The sequence below is a fragment of the Dryobates pubescens genome, chromosome 16 (assembly GCF_014839835.1).
Source record: "Dryobates pubescens isolate bDryPub1 chromosome 16, bDryPub1.pri, whole genome shotgun sequence".
Lineage (NCBI taxonomy): Eukaryota > Metazoa > Chordata > Aves > Piciformes > Picidae > Dryobates > Dryobates pubescens.
Window position 1 is genome coordinate 6,310,167 of NC_071627.1, and position 24,647 is coordinate 6,334,813.

General features: G+C 61.9%; 2 protein-coding genes across 2 annotated transcripts in view; one reads left to right on the forward strand and one right to left on the reverse strand.

The window, feature by feature from the left end:
- Positions 1 to 12,544, reverse strand: LOC128897972 (proline-rich protein 2-like). The gene is made up of 4 exons (XM_054168651.1): positions 12,339 to 12,544; positions 5,792 to 5,945; positions 4,468 to 4,707; positions 1 to 225 (listed from the first exon to the last, which is right to left on the reverse strand). The coding sequence occupies exons 1-4, from the start codon at positions 12,542 to 12,544 to the stop codon at positions 1 to 3; spliced, it is 825 nt and encodes a 274-aa protein (XP_054024626.1).
- The window catches only part of DNAJC18 (DnaJ heat shock protein family (Hsp40) member C18), a 21,554-nt gene continuing 9,427 nt past the window's right edge, over positions 12,521 to 24,647 (forward strand). Inside the window, exons 1-5 of the mRNA XM_054168583.1 lie at positions 12,521 to 12,580; positions 12,698 to 12,843; positions 16,289 to 16,474; positions 20,648 to 20,760; positions 23,012 to 23,121. Coding sequence (XP_054024558.1) covers positions 12,543 to 12,580; positions 12,698 to 12,843; positions 16,289 to 16,474; positions 20,648 to 20,760; positions 23,012 to 23,121 — 593 coding nt within the window. The 5' untranslated portion in view covers positions 12,521 to 12,542. The remainder of the gene's footprint in view (positions 12,581 to 12,697; positions 12,844 to 16,288; positions 16,475 to 20,647; positions 20,761 to 23,011; positions 23,122 to 24,647) is intronic.

The window sequence follows — 24,647 nt, forward strand, 5'->3', positions numbered from 1 at the left end:
CTACGCTGGGTCACTCTGGGGGCACCTCCCAGAGCTCCCGGCCTCCACTGGGTCACTCTGGGGGCACCTCCCAGAGCTCCCGGCCTCCACTGGGTCACTCTGGGGGCACCTCCCAGAGCTCCCGGCCTCCACTGGGTCACTCTGGGGGAACCTCCCAGGGCTCCCGGCCTCCGCTGGGTCACTATGGGGGCACCTCCAAGAGCTCCCGGCCTCCGCTGGGACGCTCTGGGGGCACCTCCCAGAGTTCCCGGCCTCCGCTGGGTCACTCTGGGGGCATCTCCCAGGGCTCCTGGCCTACGCTGGGTCACTCTGGGGGCACCTCCCAGAGCTCCCGGCCTCCGCTGGGTCACTCTGGGGGCACCTCCCAGGGCTCCCGGCCTCCGCTGCGTCTCTCTGAGGGCACCTCCCGGGGCTCCCGGCCTCCCCAACGTCTCTCTGAGGGCACCTCCCGGGGCTCCCGGCCTCCTCTCCTTCTCTCTGGGCACCTCTCGGGGCTCCCGGCCTCCACTCCGTCTCTCTGAGGGCACCTCCTGGGGCTCCCGGCCTCCGCTGCGTCTCTCTGAGGGCACCTCCCAGGGCTCCCGGCCTCCGCTCTGGCTGAGGGCACCTCCCAGGGCTCCCGGCCTCCGCTGCGTCTCTCTGAGGGCACCTCCCGGGGCACCCGGCCTCCGCTCTGTCTGAGGGCACCTCCCGGGGCTCCCGGCCTCCACTGCGTCTCTCTGAGGGCACCTCCCGGGGCTCCCGGCCTCCACTCCGTCTCTCTGAGGGCACCTCCCGGGGCTCCCGGCCTCCACTCCGTCTCTCTGAGGGCACCTCCCGGGGCTCCCGGCCTCCGCTCTGTCTCTCTGAGGGCACCTCCCGGGGCTCCCGGCCTCCACTCCGTCTCTCTGAGGGCACCTCCCGGGGCTCCCGGCCTCCGCTGCGTCTCTGAGGGCACCTCCCGGGGCTCCCGGCCTCCACTGCGTCTCTGAGGGCACCTCCCGGGGCTCCCGGCCTCCGCTCTATCTGTCTGAGGGCACCTCCCGGGGCTCCCGGCCTCCGCTGGGTCAATCTGGGGGCACCTCCCAGAGCTCCCGGCCTCCGCTGGGTCAATCTGGGGGCACCTCCCAGGGCTCCCGGCCTCCACTGCGTCTCTCTGAGGGCACCTCCCGGGGCTCCCAGCCTCCACTGCGTCTCTCTGAGGGCACCTCCCGGGGCTCCCAGCCTCCACTGCGTCTCTCTGAGGGCACCTCCCGGGGCTCCCGGCCTCCACTGCGTCTCTGAGGGCACCTCCCGGGGCTCCCGGCCTCCGCTGCGTCTCTCTGAGGGCACCTCCCGGGGCTCCCGGCCTCCAGTCCGTGTCTGAGGGCACCTCCCGGGGCTCCCGGCCTCCCCAACGTCTCTCTGAGGGAACCTCCCGGGGCTCCCGGCCTCCCCAACGTCTCTCTGAGGGCACCTCCCGGGGCTCCCGGCCTCCACTCTGTCTCTCTGAGGGCACCTCCCGGGGCTCCCGGCCTCCACTCTGTCTCTCTGAGGGCACCTCCCGGGGCTCCCGGCCTCCACTCCGTCTCTCTGAGGGCACCTCCCGGGGCTCCCGGCCTCCACTCCGTCTCTCTGAGGGCACCTCCCGGGGATCCCGGCCTCCACTCCGTCTCTCTGAGGGCACCTCCCGGGGCTCCCGGCCTCCACTACGTCTCTCTGAGGGCACCTCCCGGGGCTCCCGGCCTCCACTCCGTCTCTCTGAGGGCACCTCCCGGGGATCCCGGCCTCCACTCCGTCTCTCTGAGGGCACCTCCCGGGGCTCCCGGCCTCCACTCCGTCTCTCTGAGGGCACTTCCCGGGGCTCCCGGCCTCCACTCCGTCTCTCTGAGGGCACCTCCCGGGGCTCCCGGCCTCCACTGCGTCTCTGAGGGCACCTCCCGGGGCTCCCGGCCTCCACTCCGTCTCTCTGAGGGCACCTCCCAGGGCTCCCGGCCTCCGCTGGGTCACTCTGGGGGCACCTCCCAGAGCTCCCGGCCTCCGCTGGGTCACTCAGGGGGCACCTCCCAGGCATACCGGCCTCCGCTGGGTCGCTCTGGGGGCACCTCCCAGAGCTCCCGGCCTCCACTGGGTCACTCTGGGGGCACCTCCCAGAGCTCCCGGCCTCCACTGGGTCACTCTGGGGGCACCTCCCAGAGCTCCCGGCCTCCACTGGGTCACTCTGGGGGAACCTCCCAGGGCTCCCGGCCTCCGCTGGGTCACTATGGGGGCACCTCCAAGAGCTCCCGGCCTCCGCTGGGTCACTCTGGGGGCATCTCCCAGGGCTCCTGGCCTACGCTGGGTCACTCTGGGGGCACCTCCCAGAGCTCCCGGCCTCCGCTGGGTCACTCTGGGGGCACCTCCCAGGGCTCCCAGCCTCCGCTGCGTCTATCTGAGGGCACCTCCCGGGGCTCCCGGCCTCCCCAACGTCTCTCTGAGGGCACCTCCCAGGGCTCCCGGCCTCCTCTCCTTCTCTCTGGGCACCTCTCGGGGCTCCCGGCCTCCACTCCGTCTCTCTGAGGGCACCTCCTGGGGCTCCCGGCCTCCGCTGCGTCTCTCTGAGGGCACCTCCCAGGGCTCCCGGCCTCCGCTCTGGCTGAGGGCACCTCCCAGGGCTCCCGGCCTCCGCTGCGTCTCTCTGAGGGCACCTCCCGGGGCTCCCGGCCTCCGCTCTGTCTGAGGGCACCTCCCGGGGCTCCCGGCCTCCGCTGGGTCAATCTGGGGGCACCTCCCAGAGCTCCCGGCCTCCGCTGGGTCAATCTGGGGGCACCTCCCAGGGCTCCCGGCCTCCACTGCGTCTCTCTGAGGGCACCTCCCGGGGCTCCCAGCCTCCACTGCGTCTCTCTGAGGGCACCTCCCGGGGCTCCCGGCCTCCACTGCGTCTGTCTGAGGGCACCTCCCGGGGCTCCCAGCCTCCACTGCGTCTCTCTGAGGGCACCTCCCGGGACTCCCGGCCTCCAGTCCGTGTCTGAGGGCACCTCCCGGGGCTCCCGGCCTCCCCAACGTCTCTCTGAGGGCACCTCCCGGGGCTCCCGGCCTCCACTCTGTCTCTCTGAGGGCACCTCCCGGGGCTCCCGGCCTCCACTCCGTCTCTCTGAGGGCACCTCCCGGGGCTCCCGGCCTCCACTCTGTCTCTCTGAGGGCACCTCCCGGGGCTCCCGGCCTCCACTCCGTCTCTCTGAGGGCACCTCCCGGGGCTCCCGGCCTCCACTCCGTCTCTCTGAGGGCACCTCCCGGGGCTCCCGGCCTCCACTCCGTCTCTCTGAGGGCACCTCCCGGGGATCCCGGCCTCCACTCCGTCTCTCTGAGGGCACCTCCCGGGGCTCCCGGCCTCCACTCCGTCTCTCTGAGGGCACCTCCCGGGGCTCCCGGCCTCCACTCCGTCTCTCTGAGGGCACCTCCCGGGGCTCCCGGCCTCCACTGCGTCTCTGAGGGCACGTCCCGGGGCTCCCGGCCTCCACTCCGTCTCTCTGAGGGCACCTCCCGGGGCTCCCGGCCTCCACTCCGTCTCTCTGAGGGCACCTCCCGGGGCTCCCGGCCTCCACTCCGTCTCTCTGAGGGCACCTCCCGGGGCTCCCGGCCTCCACTGCGTCTCTCTGAGGGCACCTCCCGGGGCTCCCGGCCTCCACTGCGTCTCTCTGAGGGCACCTCCCGGGGCTCCCGGCCTCCGCTGCGTCTCTCTGAGGGCACCTCCCGGGGCTCCCGGCCTCCGCTGCGTCTCTCTGAGGGCACCTCCCGGGGCTCCCGGCCTCCGCTGTGTCTCTCTGAGGGCACCTCCCGGGGCTCCCGGCCTCCGCTGCGTCTCTCTGAGGGCACCTCCCGGGGCTCCCGGCCTCCACTCCGTCTCTCTGAGGGCACCTCCCGGGGCTCCCGGCCTCCACTGCGTCTCTCTGAGGGCACCTCCCGGGGCTCCCGGCCTCCACTGCGTCTCTGAGGGCACCTCCCGGGGCTCCCGGCCTCCACTGCGTCTCTGAGGGCACCTCCCGGGGCTCCCGGCCTCCACTGCGTCTCTGAGGGCACCTCCCGGGGCTCCCGGCCTCCACTGCGTCTCTGAGGGCACCTCCCGGGGCTCCCGGCCTCCGCTGCGTCTCTGAGGGCACCTCCCGGGGCTCCCGGCCTCCGCTGCGTCTCTGAGGGCACCTCCCGGGGCTCCCGGCCTCCGCTGCGTCTCTGAGGGCACCTCCCGGGGCTCCCGGCCTCCGCTCCGTCTCTCTGAGGGCACCTCCCGGGGCTCCCGGCCTCCACTCCGTCTCTCTGAGGGCACCTCCCGGGGCTCCCGGCCTCCGCTCTGTCTGTCTGAGGGCACCTCCCGGGGCTCCCGGCCTCCACTCCGTCTCTCTGAGGGCACCTCCCGGGGCTCCCGGCCTCCGCTCCGTCTCTCTGAGGGCACCTCCCGGGGCTCCCGGCCTCCGCTGCGTCTCTGAGGGCACCTCCCGGGGCTCCCGGCCTCCGCTGCGTCTCTGAGGGCACCTCCCGGGGCTCCCGGCCTCCGCTCCGTCTGTCTGAGGGCACCTCCCGGGGCTCCCGGCCTCCGCTCTGTCTGTCTGAGGGCACCTCCCGGGGCTCCCGGCCTCCGCTCTGTCTGTCTGAGGGCACCTCCCGGGGCTCCCGGCCTCCGCTCTGTCTGTCTGAGGGCACCTCCCGGGGCTCCCGGCCTCCGCTCGGTCTGTCTGAGGGCACCTCCCGGGGCTCCCGGCCTCCACAACGTCTCTCTCAGGGCACCTCCCGGGGCTCCCGGCCTCCGCTCTGTCTCTCTGAGGGCACCTCCCGGGGCTCCCGGCCTCCACTCCGTCTCTCTGAGGGCACCTCCCGGGGCTCCCGGCCTCCGCTCCGTCTCTCTGAGGGCACCTCCCGGGGCTCGCGGCCTCCGCTGCGTCTCTCTGAGGGCACCTCCCGGGGCTCCCGGCCTCCGCTCCGTCTCTCTGAGGGCACCTCCCGGGGCTCCCGGCCTCCGCTGCGTCTCTCTGAGGGCACCTCCCGGGGCTCCCGGCCTCCACTCCGTCTCTCTGAGGGCACCTCCCGGGGCTCCCGGCCTCCGCTCCGTCTCTCTGAGGGCACCTCCCGGGGCTCCCGGCCTCCACTGCGTCTCTCTGAGGGCACCTCCCGGGGCTCCCGGCCTCCACTGCGTCTCTCTGAGGGCACCTCCCGGGGCTCCCGGCCTCCACTGCGTCTCTGAGGGCACCTCCCGGGGCTCCCGGCCTCCGCTCTGTCTCTCTGAGGGCACCTCCCGGTGCTCCCAGCCTCCACTGCGTCTCTCTGAGGGCACCTCCCGGGGCTCCCGGCCTCCGCTCCGTCTCTCTGAGGGCACCTCCCGGGGCTCCCGGCCTCCGCTGTGTCTCTCTGAGGGCACCTCCCGGGGCTCCCGGCCTCCACTCCGTCTCTCTGAGGGCACCTCCCGGGGCTCCCGGCCTCCACTCCGTCTCTCTGAGGGCACCTCCCGGGGCTCCCGGCCTCCACTGCGTCTCTGAGGGCACCTCCCGGGGCTCCCGGCCTCCACTGCGTCTCTGAGGGCACCTCCCGGGGCTCCCGGCCTCCACTGCGTCTCTGAGGGCACCTCCCGGGGCTCCCGGCCTCCACTGCGTCTCTGAGGGCACCTCCCGGGGCTCCCGGCCTCCACTGCATCTCTGAGGGCACCTCCCGGGGCTCCTGGCCTCCACTGCGTCTCTGAGGGCACCTCCCGGGGCTCCCGGCCTCCACTGCGTCTCTGAGGGCACCTCCCGGGGCTCCCGGCCTCCACTGCGTCTCTGAGGGCACCTCCCGGGGCTCCCGGCCTCCGCTGCGTCTCTGAGGGCACCTCCCGGGGATCCCGGCCTCCGCTCCGTCTCTCTGAGGGCACCTCCCGGGGCTCCCGGCCTCCGCTCTGTCTGTCTGAGGGCACCTCCCGGGGCTCCCGGCCTCCGCTCTGTCTGTCTGAGGGCACCTCCCGGGGCTCCCGGCCTCCGCTCGGTCTGTCTGAGGGCACCTCCCGGGGCTCCCGGCCTCCACAACGTCTCTCTCAGGGCACCTCCCGGGGCTCCCGGCCTCCGCTCCGTCTCTCTGAGGGCACCTCCCGGGGCTCCCGGCCTCCGCTCCGTCTCTCTGAGGGCACCTCCCGGGGCTCCCGGCCTCCACTCCGTCTCTCTGAGGGCACCTCCCAGGGCTCCCGGCCTCCGCTCCGTCTCTCTGAGGGCACCTCCCGGGGCTCCCGGCCTCCACTGCGTCTCTCTGAGGGCACCTCCCGGGGCTCCCGGCCTCCACTGCGTCTCTGAGGGCACCTCCCGGGGCTCCCGGCCTCCGCTCTGTCTCTCTGAGGGCACCTCCCGGGGCTCCCAGCCTCCACTGCGTCTCTCTGAGGGCACCTCCCGGGGCTCCCGGCCTCCGCTCCGTCTCTCTGAGGGCACCTCCCGGGGCTCCCGGCCTCCGCTGCGTCTCTCTGAGGGCACCTCCCGGGGCTCCCGGCCTCCACTGCGTCTCTCTGAGGGCACCTCCCGGGGCTCCCGGCCTCCGCTGCGTCTCTCTGAGGGCACCTCCCGGGGCTCCCGGCCTCCACTCCGTCTCTCTGAGGGCACTTCCCGGGGCTCCCGGCCTCCACTCCGTCTCTCTGAGGGCACCTCCCGGGGCTCCCGGCCTCCGCTCCGTCTCTCTGAGGGCACCTCCCGGGGCTCCCGGCCTCCGCTGCGTCTCTCTGAGGGCACCTCCCGGGGCTCCCGGCCTCCACTCCGTCTCTCTGAGGGCACCTCCCGGGGCTCCCGGCCTCCGCTGCGTCTCTCTGAGGGCACCTCCCGGGGCTCCCGGCCTCCACTCCGTCTCTCTGAGGGCACTTCCCGGGGCTCCCGGCCTCCACTCCGTCTCTCTGAGGGCACCTCCCGGGGCTCCCGGCCTCCACTGCGTCTCTGAGGGCACCTCCCGGGGCTCCCGGCCTCCACTGCGTCTCTGAGGGCACCTCCCGGGGCTCCCGGCCTCCACTGCGTCTCTGAGGGCACCTCCCGGGGCTCCCGGCCTCCACTGCGTCTCTGAGGGCACCTCCCGGGGCTCCCGGCCTCCACTGCGTCTCTGAGGGCACCTCCCGGGGCTCCCGGCCTCCGCTCCGTCTCTCTGAGGGCACCTCCCGGGGCTCCCGGCCTCCGCTCTGTCTGTCTGAGGGCACCTCCCGGGGCTCCCGGCCTCCGCTCGGTCTGTCTGAGGGCACCTCCCGGGGCTCCCGGCCTCCACAACGTCTCTCTCAGGGCACCTCCCGGGGCTCCCGGCCTCCGCTCTGTCTCTCTGAGGGCACCTCCCGGGGCTCCCGGCCTCCACTGCGTCTCTGAGGGCACCTCCCGGGGCTCCCGGCCTCCGCTCGGTCTGTCTGAGGGCACCTCCCGGGGCTCCCGGCCTCCACTGCGTCTCTCTGAGGGCACCTCCCGGGGCTCCCGGCCTCCACTGCGTCTCTGAGGGCACCTCCCGGGGCTCCCGGCCTCCGCTCTGTCTCTCTGAGGGCACCTCCCGGGGCTCCCAGCCTCCACTGCGTCTCTCTGAGGGCACCTCCCGGGGCTCCCGGCCTCCGCTCCGTCTCTCTGAGGGCACCTCCCGGGGCTCCCGGCCTCCGCTGCGTCTCTCTGAGGGCACCTCCCGGGGCTCCCAGCCTCCACTCCGTCTCTCTGAGGGCACCTCCCGGGGCTCCCGGCCTCCACTGCGTCTCTCTGAGGGCACCTCCCGGGGCTCCCAGCCTCCACTGCGTCTCTCTGAGGGCACCTCCCGGGGCTCCCGGCCTCCACTCCGTCTCTGAGGGCACCTCCCGGGGCTCCCGGCCTCCACTCCGTCTCTCTGAGGGCACCTCCTGGGGCTCCCGGCCTCCACTCCGTCTCTCTGAGGGCACCTCCCGGGGCTCCCGGCCTCCCCAACGTCTCTCTGAGGGCACCTCCCGGGGCTCCCGGCCTCCTCAACGTCTCTCTGAGGGCACCTCCCGGGGCTCCTGGCCTCCACTCCGTCTCTCTGAGGGCACCTCCCGGGGCTCCCAGCCTCCACTCCGTCTCTCTGAGGGCACCTCCCGGGGCTCCCGGCCTCCACTGCGTCTCTGAGGGCACCTCCCGGGGCTCCCGGCCTCCACTGCATCTCTGAGGTCACCTCCCGGGGCTCCCGGCCTCCGCTCTGTCTGTCTGTGGGCACCTCCCGGGGCTCCCGGCCTCCGCTCTGTCTGTCTGAGGGCACCTCCCGGGGCTCCCGGCCTCCACTCCGTCTCTCTGAGGGCACCTCCTGGGGCTCCCGGCCTCCGCTGCGTCTCTGAGGGCACCTCCGGGGGCTCCCGGCCTCCACTCCGTCTCTCTGAGGGCACCTCCCGGGGCCCCCGGCCTCCACTGCGTCTCTGAGGGCACCTCCCGGGGCTCCCGGCCTCCACTGCATCTCTGAGGGCACCTCCCGGGGCTCCCGGCCTCCTCTCTGTCTGTCTGAGGGCACCTCCCGGGGCTCCCGGCCTCCACTCCGTCTCTCTGAGGGCACCTCCTGGGGCTCCCGGCCTCCACTCCGTCTCTCTGAGGGCACCTCCTGGGGCTCCCGGCCTCCGCTGCGTCTCTGAGGGCACCTCCGGGGGCTCCCGGCCTCCACTCCGTCTCTCTGAGGGCACCTCCCGGGGCTCCCGGCCTCCACTGCATCTCTGAGGGCACCTCCCGGGGCTCCCGGCCTCCGCTCTGTCTCTCTGAGGGCACCTCCCGGGGCTCCCAGCCTCCACTCCGTCTCTCTGAGGGCACCTCCTGGGGCTCCCGGCCTCCGCTGCGTCTCTGAGGGCACCTCCGGGGGCTCCCGGCCTCCACTCCATCTCTCTGAGGGCACCTCCCGGGGCTCCCGGCCTCCACTGCGTCTCTGAGGGCACCTCCCGGGGCTCCCGGCCTCCACTCTGTCTCTCTGAGGGCACCTCCCGGGGCTCCCGGCCTCCCCAACGTCTCTCTGAGGGCACCTCCCGGGGCTCCCGGCCTCCCCAACGTCTCTCTGAGGGCACCTCCCGGGGCTCCCGGCCTCCCCAACCTCTCTCTCAGGGCACCTCCCGGGGCTCCCGGCCTCCACTCTGTCTCTCTGAGGGCACCTCCCGGGGCTCCCGGCCTCCGCTGCGTCTCTCTGAGGGCTCCTCCCGGGGCTCCCGGCCTCCACTCCGTCTCTCTGAGGGCACCTCCCGGGGCTCCCGGCCTCCACTCCGTCTCTCTCAGGGCACCTCCCGGGGCTCCCGGCCTCCGCTCCGTCTCTCTGAGGGCACCTCCCGGGGCTCCCGGCCTCCCCAACGTCTCTCTGAGGGCACCTCCCGGGGCTCCCGGCCTCCGCTGCGTCTCTCTGAGGGCACCTCCCGGGGCTCCCGGCCTCCACTGCGTCTCTCTGAGGGCACCTCCCGGGGCTCCCGGCCTCCACTCCGTCTCTCTCAGGGCACCTCCTGGGGCTCCCGGCCTCCGCTCCGTCTCTCTGAGGGCACCTCCCGGGGCTCCCGGCCTCCACAACGTCTCTCTGAGGGCACCTCCCGGGGCTCCCGGCCTCCGCTCCGTCTCTCTGAGGGCACCTCCCGGGGCTCCCGGCCTCCACTGCGTCTCTCTGAGGGCACCTCCCGGGGCTCCCGGCCTCCGCTCCGTCTCTCTGAGGGCACCTCCCGGGGCTCCCGGCCTCCGCTCCGTCTCTCTGAGGGCACCTCCCGGGGCTCCCGGCCTCCGCTCCGTCTCTGAGGGCACCTCCCGGGGCTCCCGGCCTCCACTGCGTCTCTGAGGGCACCTCCCGGGACTCCCGGCCTCCGCTCGGTCTGTCTGAGGGCACCTCCCGGGGCTCCCGGCCTCCGCTCTGTCTCTCTGAGGGCACCTCCCGGGGCTCCCGGCCTCCGCTCCGTCTCTCTGGGCACCTCCCGGGGCTCCCGGCCTTGACACTTACCTGTGAAAGCACCTCCCAGGGCTCCTGGCCTCCACTGCGTCTCTATGGACACCTCTCAGGGGTCCTGGCCTCCACTGCGTCTCTCTGGGCACCTCCCGGGGCTCCTGGCCTCCATACTTACCTCTGAGGGCACCTCCCAGGGCTGCTGGCTTCAGCTGCATCTCTGAGGGCACCTCCCGGGGCTCCTGGCCTCCATACTTACCTCTGAGGGCACCTCCCAGGGCTGCTGGCTTCCGCTGCATCTCTGAGGGCACCTCCCGGGGCTCCTGGCCTCCATACTTACCTCTGAGGGCACCTCCCAGGGCTGCTGGGTTCAGCTGCATCTCTGGGGGCACCTCCTGGGGCTCCCAGCCTCCACTCTTCCATCTGAGATCTCCTCGCACGGCTCCTGGCCTCTACTCCCTCTCTCTGGGCACCTTCTGGGGCTCCCAGCCTCCTCTCCTTCTCTGAGGGCACCTCCCGGGGCTCCCAGCCTCCACTCCGTCTCTCTGAGGGCACCTCCTGGGGCTCCCAGCCTCCACTGCATCTCTGAGGGCACCTCCCAGGGCTCCTGGCCTCCACTGCATCTCTGAGGGCACCTCCCAGGGCTCCTGGCCTCCACTGCATCTCTGAGGGCACCTCCCGGGGCTCCCGGCCTCCACTGCATCTCTGAGGTCACCTCCCGGGGCTCCCAGCCTCCACTGCATCTCTGAGGGCACCTCCCGGGGCTCCCGGCCTCCACTGCATCTCTGAGGGCACCTCCCGGGGCTCCTGGCCTCCACTGCATCTCTGAGGGCACCTCCCAGGGCTCCTGGCCTCCACTGCATCTCTGAGGGCACCTCCCAGGGCTCCTGGCCTCCACTGCATCTCTGAGGGCACCTCCCGGGGCTCCCGGCCTCCGCTCCGTCTCTCTGGGCACCTCCCGGGGCTCCTGGCCTCCACTGGGTCTCTCTGGTGAGCCCGTTTGACGCTGTGCCTTTTCGAAAGGGACAGTGCTGGCACACTCTGGCTGAATCTTTTGCCAACCAAGATAGGTCTCAAGGAATTTCATTGGCAGATCGGTAGCCTGCAGCTTTGAGTGCAGCTGGAATCTGTCTCAGTTCCTCTCTGTTCTCCCTTTCCAGCCTGTCTGCTTCTGAGCAAGCAGCCGGAGTCTGACCTTGTGTACCCGACAAGCACTAATGCTGCATGCGCTTGGAGGTCTAATAAGAATTCTCTTCCTTAATAACTGCCTGCTCTCTCTAACCCTTCTTGGGAGAAAGGGCAGGTAGGGGGAGGGAGAGGGGGGGGTACAGGGGGTGAACCCTCCGGAGGAGGGAATTTTGTTTTGTTATTTTTCCTTTGCTGTCTATTTCTGTATATATTGTAATTACTGCAGTGTGTCTGTACGACCTGCAGTCCGTCTTGCCTGGAAATACAGCATGCCTTTGCTTCTCCCACTGCGCCAGCCGTGCTTTGGCTTTTATTCCTTTCCTTGTGGGGGAGGGAGACCTGGGCCTTCTCTCCACCCACCGCATCTGGGCACCTCCTGGGGCTCCTGGCCACCCCTCTCATCTCTCTCTCTCTCTCTGGCCACCCCTCTCATCTCTCTCTCTCTCTCTGGCCACCCCTCTCATCTCTCTCTCTCTCTGGCCACCCCTCTCATCTCTCTCTCTCTCTCTGGCCACCCCTCTCATCTCTCTCTCTCTCTCTGGCCACCCCTCTCATCTCTCTCTCTCTCTGGCCACCCCTCTCATCTCTCTCTCTCTCTGGCCACCCCTCTCATCTCTCTCTCTCTCTCTGGCCACCCCTCTCATCACTCTCTCTCTCTGGCCACCCCTCTCATCACTCTCTCTCTCTGGCCACCCCTCTCATCACTCCCTCTCTGGCCACCCCTCTCATCACTCTCTCTCTCTGGCCACCCCTCTCATCACTCTCTCTCTCTCTGGCCACCCCTCTCATCACTCTCTCTCTCTCTGGCCACCCCTCTCATCACTCTCTCTCTCTCTGGCCACCCCTCTCATCTCTCTCTCTCCCTCTCTCTGGCCACCCCTCTCATCACTCTCTCTCTGGCCACCCCTCTCATCACTCTCTCTCTCTCTGGCCACCCCTCTCATCTCTCTCTCTCCCTCTCTCTGGCCACCCCTCTCATCACTCTCTCTCTGGCCACCCCTCTCATCTCTCTCTCTCCCTCTCTCTGGCCACCCCTCTCATCACTCTCTCTCTGGCCACCCCTCTCATCACTCTCTCTCTCTGGCCACCCCTCTCATCTCTCTCTCTGGCCACCCCTCTCATCTCTCTCTCCGGCCACCCCTCTCATCTCTCAGGGCACCTCCCGGGGCTCCTGGCCACCACTCTCCCAGGGCACGTCCCGGTCCGCAGTCTCCCCCGGGGCAGTCCTGCTGCTGTCACTCTCTGGGCTCCGAGACTGTCGCGAGCCCCCTGCCGCTGCGGCTTTTATATCGTACCGGAGCCCCGCCCACCACTGTCTCGAGACCGCGCCCTCGGCTCGCTCTCTATGACGTCACCTCGCCCTGTTCTGCGGCCCGCCCCGCGCGGTGCCCGCTGGGAGCTGTGGTCCGCGGGGGCGCGCGGGGGCCTCCCGTCTCCAGCAGGCCTTGCGCTGTCGCCCCCGCGCACGGAAGATGGCGGCGCGGGCGGGCCGGGGCGGCGGGTGGTGAGGCGCGTGGGGGGCGGGCGGGCGGGCTGCCCCGCGGCCCGCCGCAGCCGCCATGACCTACACGGCGGAGCAGTTGGACGGCGTGCGGCGGTGAGATGGGCCCGGGGCGGCGGGCCGGGAGTAGGGGCGTTTAGCGGCTATATGGTGGGGGCCTGCGGTGGGGTGTAGGGGGAGAAACGGTGGCGGTAACCTTGTGTTCGGTTGCAGAATAAAGCGGTGTCGGAACTACTATGAGATCCTGGGGGTAGAGAGGGACGCCAGCGAGGAGGAACTGAAGAAAGCCTACCGCAAACTGGCCCTGAAATTTCACCCCGACAAGAACCGCGCTCCCGGCGCCACCGAGGCGTTCAAAGGTGAGAGGCGGGGATCGGCCCCTGAGCCCTAAGGCAAGGTGCAAAGCAGGGCAGGCTGCCTCCGTTCTGTGCCTTACATAAAGGCATCACCCATGCCCCTGTATCTGTGTTGGTTTTATAGACGGGTATGGACATTGCCACAACATCCTGCAGCTGCTCGGCGAGATTTGCCTTTTCATCCCCAAAATACAGATTTCCATTAGGAGCAAAGCGAAAAGTATCCCAAACCTCGTTCCTGGATGCTGCTAAAGGTTCAGAGCAGTGCTTGGAGATGATGCTGGCCGTGCAGGAGAGTGTGGTGTTGTGTAATCAATAGCTGCTCTGTGTTGGAAATAAAACTATCTTCAGATATATATATGGCTTCAGGCAGATGAGATTTGACTCCCAATATCCTGTGTGTGGCTTTGCAGCCATCCAAACCTGTGTCCACCATGTCAGTGTCTGAACTCTGTGACACCGTTTGCTTTTTCCATGCTGTCTGCAGCAGCCCTGCAAGGCAGCGTGAGGAAAATAAGATACTCATCACAGTCCTGCTTAGTAGGTCCAGAGGAGGCTACAACCATGGTGCAAGGGCTGGAACCCCTCTGCTGTCAGGACAGGCTGCAGGGGTTCACAGGATGTCAGGGGTTCGAAGGTACTCAAACGAGATTATCCAGTCCAACCCCCCTGCCAGAGCAGGACCATACAACCTAGCTCAGGTCACAGAGGAATGCATCCAGTTGGGCCTTGGAAGTCTCCAGAGAAGGAGACTCCACAGCCTCTCTGGGCAGCCTGTGCCAGTGCTCTGTGACCCTTAGGGTAAAGAAGTTCCCCCTTGTGTTGAGGTGGAACCTCCTGTGCTGCAGCTTACATCCGTTGCTCCTTGTCCTATCACAGGGAGCAAGTAAGCAGAGCCTGTCCCCTCCCTCCTGACCCCCAGCCCTCAGGCATTTATGAACATTTATTAAATCCCTTCTAAGTCTTCTCTTCTCCAGACTAACCAGCCCCAGGTCCCTCAGCCTCTCCTCACCAGGCAGTGCTCCCCTCGTTGCCCTCCGCTGGACCCTCTCCAGCACATCCCTGTCCCTCTTAAACTGGGGAGCCCAGAACTGAATGCAGTACTCAAGATGAGGTCTCACCAGGGCAGAGTAGAGGGTTGGGGTTATTCAGCCTGGAGGAGGCTCCATGAAGACCTTAGAGCAGCCTCCCAGTATTTCAAGGTGGCTACAGGAGAGCTGGGGAGGGACTTTTTAGGACAAGGCAGGGAGTGACAAGATGAGGAGTGATTTAGATTAAACCTTGGGAAGAGATTCTTCACCAGGAGAGTGGTGAGGCACTGGAATGGGTTGCCCAGAGAAGCTGTGGAGGCCCTTGAGCAAGGTGTTCCAGTAGGAAGTGTCCCTGCCCATAGCAGGGGGTTGGAACTAGATGATCTTTAAGGCCCATTCCAACCCAAACCATTCTATAACACTATGAATGAGGAGCTTTTGAAGGTCTTTGCTTTATGTTTTGTGTCAGGGTTGTATTTCTCTATGAACCATTATGGTTGGACTCAGTGCTCTTAGAGGTCTTATCCATCCTAAACAATTCCATGATTCTGTGAGCTTGTTTGCAGCCTTGTTATGTCACAGATAAGGGAAGAAGGTGAATCAGTTGAATGCTGCTGGGTGGTTTGAAGTGTGAAGCAGAAATGCTGTGCAGCCTCACAGGTTCCCAGAGCAGCTTGGAGCCTGGTTCTGCCTTTCAGTTAGTCTCAGAGGTTATTAACTTTGTGTTATGTGGCTATGGAGATGCTCTTTGGTGTGATAAAATGTTACATTCTCACTCAGTCTCTTGACTGACGTGGCTCTCTCACCTCAGCTTTACAGATATTTCAACTCCCTGCATCCTTAACACTTTTCTCTTTCTCCTGGTGTCAGCCCTAGCAGGATGTAGGGTTCCATCACAGGTGATAATGGTGTCCTGACACCTCTTTCACAAAGGCAGCTCCTTCAGAAGTGACTCAGTCTTGGGTGAAGCACAAATTTCCTAGGCCTGTTTGGGCTTCTTTAATTCCTCTTCTTATCTATTATCTGGAAATACTGTGTGATACCATACTGCTCCTAGTATCAGGTGATGGAACAAGAGGAAATAGCCAGAAATTGTGCCAGGGGTGGGTTGGGTTGGAGATGAGGAAAGATTTCTTTGCTGCAAGAGTGGTCAGGGATTGGCACAGGCTGCCCAGGGAGGTGGTGGAGTGCCCATGCCTGGAGGTGTTCAAGAAATGTGTGGCCATGGCACCTGGGGACATGGTTTAGTGGCCATGGTGAGTGGGTTGATGGTTGGGCTGGATGATCTCACAAGTTTTTTTCCAACCAAAACAATTCTCTGGTTCTGTGAATCCCAAGGGCCCTTGAGGATCATTTGGTCCAGCCTTTACTGGTCTAGACAAGCACAGTCTAGACAAGCCGGTCCAGCACCTTGTCCAGCTGAATCCGAACAGTGTCCAATGCTGGGGACTCCACCACTTTCCTGGGGAGGTCGTTCTCATGGCTGATCACAGGCTCACAGGATGTTAGGGGTTGGAAGGGACCTCTGGAGATCCTTGAGTCCAACTCCCCCTGCCAGAGCAGGACCAGAGAATCCAGCACAGGTCACACAGGAACACATCCAGACAGGGCTGGAAAGGCTCCAGAGGAGACTCCACAGCCTCTCTGGGCAGCCTGTGCCAGTGCTCTGTGACCCTTACAGTAAAGAAGTTCTTCCTCACATTGAGGTGGAACTCCTGTGTTGTAGCTTACCTTGCCCCTCGTCCTATCACAAGGCACAAGCAAGCAGAGGCTGTCCCTGTCCCTTCCTTCCTGACCCTCAGCCCTCAGATATTTATATACATTGATCAGATCCCTCTCAGTCTCCTCTCCAGACTGAGCAGCCCCAGGGCTCTCACCCTTGCCCCATAAGGCAGTGCTCCAGTCCCTTCAGCATCCTTGTGGCCCTCTACTGGACTCCTTCAAGTAGATTCCTGTCCCTCTTGAACCGAGGAGTCCAGAACTGGATGCAGTATTCCAGATGGGGCCTCACTAGGGCAGAGTGGAGGGGGAGGAGAACCTCCCTGGATCTGCTGGACACACTGCTCTGAATGCAGCCCAGGACCCCCTTGGCCACCAGGGCACACTGCTGTCCCATGCAGAACTTGTTATGCACCAGGACTCCCAGGTCCTTCTCCCCAGGGCTGCTCTGCATCAGATCACCTCCCAGCCTGTCCTGCTGCAGCTTATTCTTCCTTGCCTGGTGCAGGGCTCTGCACTCATCCCTGTGGAGCCTCATTAGGTTCCTCTGTGCCCAGCTCTCCGTTTTGTCCAAGTCTCGCTGCATGGCCGCACAGCCTTCAGGTGTCTCAGCCAAGCCTCCCAGTTTGGTACCATCAGCAAACGTTGCTGTTGGTCCCTGGTGTGACCAGTCCTCCTCCTGTGCCTTCCCTCTGCAGCCATAGGCAATGCCTTTGCGGTCCTGAGCAACCCAGAGAAGCGCCTGCGGTACGACGAGCTGGGCAGCGAGCAGGAGCGCCTCGGCACCGGCCCCGCCAGGCACTACGACTGCTACACTGAGTTCGAAGCAGACATTACACCAGAAGAAATATTCAATGTCTTTTTTGGGGGGCACTTCCCTACAGGTCAGTATCTCTGCACTGAGCTGCCACTGCCAGACCGTAAAGGCAGCTGAGCCTCCTCTGGGTGCTGCTCCGTGGGGTGATGACACACCTGGAAAGAAGAACAACTGCTTTGCATTGACTCTTTCTAGAATCATAGCATCACAGAACTGGCAGGGTTGGCAGGGACCTCAAGGATCAGCCATTCACAACCCCCACTGCCATGGGCAGGGACACCTTCCACTGGATCAGGTTGCCCAGAGCCACATCCAGCCTGGCCTTCAAAACCTCCAGGGATGAGGCTGCCACCACCTCCCTGGGCAACCTGTGCCAGTCTCTCACCACCCTCATGGGGAAGAATTTCTTCCTAACATCCAATCTGAATCTCCCCATTTCTAGTTTTGCTCCATCCCCCCCAGTCCTATCACTGCCTGACACCCTAAAAAGTCCCTCCCCAGCTTTCTTGGAGCCCCCTTCAGATACTGCAAGGCCACAAGAAGGTCTCCTGGGAGCCTTCTCTTCTCCAGACTGAACAACCCCAACTCTCTCAGTCTGTCCTCATAGGAGAGGTGCTCCAGCCCCCTGATCATCCCTGTGGCCCTTCTCTGGCCCTTTTCTCCCATCCTAGCTTTTTATACCTGGAAGAGTTTCCTTGAGGCAGGATTTAAAGTTTGGATTCCTCAAAATAGGTTGTCAAAGCCCAGCCTTGCTCTCCAGGAATGCACCTGGAAGAGAAAGCTGCCAGTGGGGTCCTGGCTGTTACTGCAGGGGGAAGTTCTCAACCTCCCACTCTCTTTTTTAAAGGTTCTGCCAGTAATTTTAGGCAGGAGCATTTCAGCCTGGCACAGGGTTAAGCTGTTTGGTCCTGGGGTAGGCAACATTTCAACATCAGCTGTAGCTGGAAACCTTTCTTTTTCTTGTTGCCTTTATTGCCTCCATTGTCTGAAGCCAAAAGTGACATGGGAGGTAAAATAAGTGTGATGGAGGGAAGGGTTCAGAGGTGTCTTTGCTGGTAGGGCTGTTCTTGAGACACTTTACAGCGTGGCAGCAGCTCCTGGCATGGTGATCTCAGTGCCCCTGTAACAAGTAGAACACAGGAGATACCTTGGCCTGCAGCAGCTTGCCTCTGGGAAAGAAATTAAAATTCCATAGCTCAGAAAGTGATGCCAGGCAGCTGTTACTGATATGCAGTGTCCAGTAACAGCACTAGATCCTTCCCTGCCTGTAGCACCTCTGTGTGTGTCTCAGCCCAGCCCTGGCTTTTGTGTGTGCAGGAAAGCTAGAGAGGTCCTGCAGGATGAGTGGAATACAGGTTTGGGTTAAATCTGAAAGGCAAGGGAAGCTCAAGGATCTTCCTGGCAGTATCTAACAAATTGCCTTGCCACTCTTGTAATCTTCCTCACCTCCAAGATGTAAAGTACCATCCACACCACTTACCACAAGTAGTATGTACAAATAGTGGTTTAGAAGCTTCCCATCAGCTTAGTCTATGTGGGAGCATCATGCAGTTCAGAGCATCTCAACCTCCTTTCAAAATGTGGTTGATCAGTTCTAGAATGCCAGCATGGTGGGGTTGGGAGGGACCTCTGCTGATCACCCAGTCCAGCCTTCCTGCTAAAGCAGGGCACCCACAGCAGCTTGCCCAGGATCACAATTGGCCAGGGGGGTTTGGAAGCTCTCCAGAGAAGGAGACTCCACAACCTCTCTGGGCAGCCTGCTCCAGGGCTCCAGCACCCTTACACCAAACAAGTTTCTCCTCCTGTTTAGGTGGAAGTAGAGAAGTTTTCCCTTGTGTGCAAAGTGAGCCAAGTTCAGCATGGTAATTCCACACTGGGTTGATAAGAGGACAAGAAATTGAAGAGTTGGGAGGATTCATTATCAATAGATACCAATCCAAGCTGAGGTATGATGAAATTGAAAGCAGCCCTGCAAAAAAGGGCTTGGGAGTGTGGTGGATGAGAAGCTGGGCATGAGCCACAAATGGGCACTTGCAGCCCAGAAGGCTAATGGCAGCCTGGACTGCATCCAAAGCAGCATGGCCAGAGATGGAGAGAGGGCATCCTGCCCCTCTGCTCTGCTGAGACCTCGCCTGCAGCAGGTGAGCAGCAGAGGAAGGACTTAGATCTGCTGGAGGAGGTCCAGAGGAGGCCACCAAGATGATCAGGGGGTTGGAGCACCTCTGCTATGGAGACAGGCTGAGGGAGCTGAGGGTGTTCAGCCTGGAGAAGAGACAGCTCCAGGCAGACCTTGGAGCAGCTTCCAGTACCTGAAGGGGCTCCAGGAGAGCTGAGACTTTTGATAAGGGCTGGGAGTGCCAGGATGAGAGGGAACGGATTGAAGCTTGAGACCTTAGAGCAGCTTTCCAGTACAAGAAGGCTGCAGAGGGACTGTTTGCAAAGGCCTGCAGGGACAGCACAAGGGACAATGGTTTGAAATGAGAGTAGAGCAGATTTAGATTGGGTGTCAGGGACAAGTTCTGCACCATGAGAGTGGTGGAACACTGCAACAGGCTGCCCAGGGAGGTGGCTGAGGTCCTGTCCCTGGAGATATTCAAGGTGAGGCTGGACAGGGCTCTGGGCAACCTGACCTAGTGGAGGATGTCCCTGCTGACTGGAGAGGGGTTTGGACTGGATGACCTTTGGAGGTCCCTCCCAAACCATCCTATGATTCAGTGTTGAATGACAGAAACTTCCAAGGAAGCAATTTGCCTTCTGCCAGCCTTGTTTGGGTCTGTGTTGGAGCTCTGCCTGCAAGCATCCTGAGACCCTTGGGAAAATCTTCAGCCTAGCAACTAAACAGATGCTTTGACCACAGCAAAGGTCACTTCCTCCCAGGTTTCTTGCTGAACTCTCTGGGCAATTCAGAGCAAGGACACTGTAAGGGTATAAAATGAAGTGACATCATTGCCAGGGCTTATAAATAGCTGTGCAGTTCTGGTGGTGTGATAAGGCCAGAGACTGGAATTCTCTAACACAAAGACATTCTGTGTTTCAAAAGAGGAGAGCCCAGCTGTTATTAAGATATTCATATGGAGATAAAAAATCAGAGTTGGGGCTTCAAATCCAAGCAGCAACTCTTTCCTCAGTTTAGAGTGGTTAAAAATAAATCAGCTGCAGTCAGTGCTCAAGAAAGGAGATCCTGAATTGTTCCTTTTTACTCAAAACATTTGGACTTTAAATCTCCTTCCTTAGAGAATCACAGAATGGGGTGGGTTGGAAGGGACCTCTGAAGGTTGTCTGGTCCAAGCCCTCTGCAGTCAGCAGGGGCATCTTCTGCTAGGTGAGGATGCACACAGCCTTGTTGAGCCTGACCTCGAGTATCTCCAGGGTTGGGGCCTTAACCACCTCCCTGGGCAGCCTGCTGCAGTGTTCCACCACCCTCATGGTGTAGAACTTGTTCCTCACATCCAATCTAAATCTGCTCTGTTCTCCTTTCACACCATTGTCCCTTCTGCTATCACTGCAGGCCTTTGCAGACTGTCCCTCTGCAGTCTTCTTGTAGCCTCCTTCAGGTACTGGAAGGCTGCTGTAAGGTCTGCCTGGAGCCTTCTCTTCTCCAGGCTGAGCACCCCCACTCCCTCAGCCTGTCCTCACACCAGAGGTGCTTCAGCCCCCTGACCCTTTTCACAGCCCTGCTCTGGACCCGCTCCATCAGGTCCGTATCTCTCTTGTGTTGAGTGCTCCAGATCTGGACACAGTCCTCCATGTGAGCTGTTCCCAGAGCAAAGTGGCAGAATCACCTCTCTCCATCTGCTGGCCTTGTTATAAAGTGATGAAGTGAAGCTATTAATAGCTTGAAGGCAGTAGAAATGAATGTGGACAACCACATTTGGTCATTATGAGACTATAAATCATGCCTGGAGTCCAGTGAAGCAACTAAATTCTGCTCAGAGCCTGGGGATGCAGCACCAGCTGCAGCCTTGCAAGTGAATGTGACAGCAGTAGTGTTCACAAGCAAAATTACAGCCTGTTTCTGCAGTTTTGAGTTCAGTTAAGGTGATCTTGGGGCAGGCTCTTCCATTTCTCTGCTGCACTTTTGGGGGTGACAAATTGGTTTGATGTGTTTGTGCTTTTTAATCCCAGCCCTGGTTCAGGTGGTCTGCTCTAAGCCTGGATGATCAACTGGAATGCCAGAGCTCTGGGTGAGTAGCAGCAGGAGGATGGACATCACAGCTGTCTCTTGGTTTCTTTTCCCCAGGAAATATCCACATGTTCTCAAATGTAGCCAGAGACTCACACTATTACCCACGGAGGCACCGAGCTGAAAGAGCATGGACACAGGAGCAAGAGGAGGAAGAAAACAGGCCACAGGTAGCCAGGAAGAGGGATCACAGAATCACACAATGGTAGGGGTTGGAAGGGACCTCCACACATCATCCACTCCAACTCCCCTGCCAAAGCAGGGTCAGCCAGGGCAGGTCACACAGAAGCACATCCAGGAGGGCTTTGAATGTCTCCAGAGCAGGAGACTCCAAAAGCTCTCTGGGCAGCCTCCCTTGGGCTTAACGATCTCCCTAGGGTGAGAGGTCCACTTCTGCATCTGAAGCCAGGACAGACTTTCCCATCCTTAAGTGTTCAGTGTTGCAGCCAAAATGTTTTCAGAAGTAACTGGATTGTCCTCTGTTGATCACTGCTTTACAGATTCAGTGTTCTGGTAGGATCACAGGCCCTGGAGTTTCTGTCACTGAGTGTTCTCTCTGGTGTTTGCTTTTTGCAGACTCCAACAGCTTGGTAATCCAGCAGCAATTAGTCTGATTGTGGACTGATATTGGATATGACAGCATTGACCTGTCCTTCTGGAGCAATTCATCCACCACATCTGCCCAGGTGCTGCCTAAGCTTCTTCCCACCTGGGGCAGAATGGATTTGGGTTGCATTCCTACCATCTGAAACCTCCAGATGAGACACAAGGTGTCATTTGCTGCTGCCACACATACTCACATGCCAGCTGGCTTGGGATAACCTTCCTCTGGGGGCAATCTGTTAACCTGATGAGATCATTCTCATGGGAAGATGAATTTTTCCCCATGTGTCTCTTCGAATCAAGCTCTGAAAAGCCTTCATACACAGCTAAGCTAAGGCAAAGGAATCTTACTTACTACTGCATCAGGCATCCTTGCTGCTCTCCCAGGGCACAGGGCAAAGCCTAAGCAGGGGCAGGTTATATTTTGCTCCTGCCTAAGAAGAGGAATTTTAGAAGCCAGTTTAGAAACAAAGGACAGAAGTAAACTTCTGTGTTTTCTCTTCAGTGTTTTTTCCACTCTTTTGTTCTACTGAATTCATCCAAACAATAAAGCCCAAGTTCTTGCATCCTGCCCCAGGTCACACTATGTAGGGTCTCTTAACCCTTTACTTCTCAGCCAATTCATCCAGTGGTGGGAAAGGAGATTTGAGATTCTGAGTGCAGGTAGCAGAGCAGAGAAGATGCACAGAAATTGCTGTGCACAAAGAGGGGTTGCAGCCTGTTCCTTCAGGCTGGGCTGTCAGCTAATCACTGACAGCTACACCACTGTGGACATCTATTGCCTTGTGAAGGAATCCCAGCCTGAGGGCAGGGGGGGTTGTGGAAGAGACCTCTTAGGATTGCAGAATCACAAAATTACTTAGGTTGGAAGGGACCTCAGAGATCATCTCCTCCAACCTCCCTCCCATGGGCAGGGACACTTCTCAACTAGACTTGGTTGCTCAAGGCCTCATCCAGCCTGGTCTTGAGCACCTCCAGGGAGGGGACATCCACAACCTCTGGGCAGACTGTTCCACAGTCTCCCCACCCTCCTACTGAAGAGCTTCTTCCTAAGATCCACTCTAACCCTGCTCTCCCTCAGCTTCAAACCATTCCCCCTTGTCCTGTCTCTAGACACCCTCATGAAAAGCCTTCCTGTAGGCTCCAACCCCCTACTAAAGCAGGGCACCCACAGCAGCTTGTCCAGGATCACAATGGCCAGGAGGGGTTGGAAGCTCTCCACACAAGGAGACTCCACAACCTCTCTGGGCAGCCTGCTCCAGGCCTCCAGCACCCTCACACCAAAGAAGCTTCTCCTCCTCTTTAGATGGAACCTCCTGGCTTCCAATTTATGCCTGTTGCCTCTGGGCACCACTGAGCAGAGTCTGGCCCCAGCCTCTTGCCCCCCACAGCTCCTTTCTCTCTTGCTGAGCATTGCTCAGCTCCCCTCTGGGGCTGCTCTTCTGCAGGCTCAGCACCCCCAGGGCTCTCAGCCTTTGCTCCTCCCAGAGCTGCTCCAGGCCCCTCAGCAGCTTTGTAACCTCCGCTGGACTCTCTCCAGCAGTTCCCTGGCTCTAAAGGCAAAGCTGTAGGTGAAAGAAATGTCATGAAAGAAAGGCTTTAAAGATTTGAGGGAGATGACAGACCTTCCAAACAACCTTTACTGATCATCTCAGAAAACTCCTCAAGAGCTGTTTGGAAGCTCTGTCGCCCTCCTGCAATCCAGCACCGCTCCCTCATTTCTTTCCTTTCAGTTCACATTTAGCTGTCTTTCTCTGAGGAGAGGCATCTTTTTCCCATCTAGGTCTTCCCTTGACTAATCATTGCTGTTCTTTCCAGAACTCCTACTCTGCATTTCTTCAGCTGATGCCTGTTTTCATCATCATCATCGTGTCGGTTATAACTCAGCTGATGGCCACCAACCCGCCCTACAGCCTCTTCTACAAATCGTAAGTCACTTGCCAGCACGTGGCTCTGGTCCCCACTCTTTGCAGCAAGGGAGCTAGATGGGAAGCTGGCTTTGATGGCAGAGCCTTAGTGTCCTGTTCTGCTCATGCTGGAGTTTCCCTTAGTTTGTAACTAAGGCAATACCTTAGGGCCGTGCTGAGGAGTTCTTCAGAACGTTGTGGCTGTGAAGTTAATCTGGAGGTGCTGGGAAGGTGTCCAGAGAAGGGCCACGAGGATGAGCAGAGGGCTGGAGCTGCTCTGCTCTGAAGACAGCCTGAGAGAGTTGGGGTTGTTCAGTCTGGAGAAGAGAAGGCTCCCAGGAGACCTTCTTGTGGCCTTTCAGTATCTGCAGGGGGCTCCAAGAAAGCTGGGGAGGGACTTTTTAAGGTGTCAGGGAGGGATAGGACTGGGGGGGATGGAGCAAAACTAGAAGTGGGGAGATTCAGATTGGATGTTAGGAAGAAGTTCTTCCCTAGGAGGGTGGTGAGACACTGGCACAGGTTGCCCAGAAGGTGGTGGCAGCCTCATCTCTGGAGGTTTTTAAGGCCAGGCTGGATGTGGCTCTGGGCAACCTGATCCAGTGGAAAGTGTCCCTGGCCATGGCAGGGGGGTTGGAACTGAATGATCCTTGGAGGTCCCTTCCAGCCCTGACAATTCTGTGAAGTTAACTGTGGTGAGCTTCATTGTACTACTGTGTGCTGACCCAATAGAGGCACCCAGCCACAAAGCTTTCTCAGCTGCTGTGAAATGGTTTTTGCATGGTGATACAGCACCAGGAATGTGGGTGTAGCTCAGCAGTCTCTGGTTTACCCAGCCCCAGGGCTCTGTGGGCCACCACTGAGGTTCCCAGGCTCAAGTGATTAAAAAATTAAGCCAGTGGTGTGCAGTATAAATCCAAATGTTCTCTGGAATTCCACTGGCAGAATTGTCAAGCTTCCCAGATCATTAAAGCTCTGAAATGCCCAGGTTTAACATCTGTAAAGTCCTAGGTCCCAGGAGCTGCAGGGGCAAACTGGACTGCTCAGCTCTGAAAGCACAAGGAGCACAACCAGGCCTGCTGTAATCTGAGCCTGTGGGGCTGAAGTCTGGAAGTTAGGAAGAAATTCTGTACAGTGAGGGTGGGGAGGCACAGGAACAGGTTGCCCAGGGGGGTTGTGGATGTCCCCTCCCTAGAGGTGATCAAGGCCAGGTTAGATGAGGCCTTGAGCAGCCTGGGCTGGTGGGAGGTGTCCCTGCCCATGGCAGGGGGGTGGAGCTGGATGATCTTTAAGGTCCCTTCCAACTAAACCATTCTATGAACAACCCCTCCTGTTCTCAGCATCCTGTGGTGGGATGAGGGAAACTCTGTAGTGGGGAAGAGCTTGGTTCAGTCACCTCCACTGGTTCTGCCTGTGATGGCAGTGGAAATGAGCAGCTTTTGGAGCTGCAGAGTGCTCCAGACACTCCCCTTGCTCCCTTCTGGCAGCAAAAAGTCCTTGGGTTTAGGCTGATGTCCTTTGCACTGCCACAGCAGCTGAGTCTTACTCTG

What these genes read in the sequence shown, in the direction of transcription:
- LOC128897972 (XM_054168651.1), bottom strand. Translation starts at nt 12,544, where the DNA reads ATGGCGGCTGCGGCGGGCCGCGGGGCAGCCCGCCCGCCCGCCCCCCAC. An exon ending in GGGCCGCAGAACAGGGCGAG is followed by an intron (nt 5,946 to 12,338) that starts GTGACGTCATAG and finishes GCCCTCAGACAG; the next exon opens with ACCGAGCGGAGGCCGGGAGC. An exon ending in GAGGCCGGGAGCCCCGGGAG is followed by an intron (nt 226 to 4,467) that starts GTGCCCTCAGAG and finishes AGGTGCCCCCAG; the next exon opens with AGCGTCCCAGCGGAGGCCGG.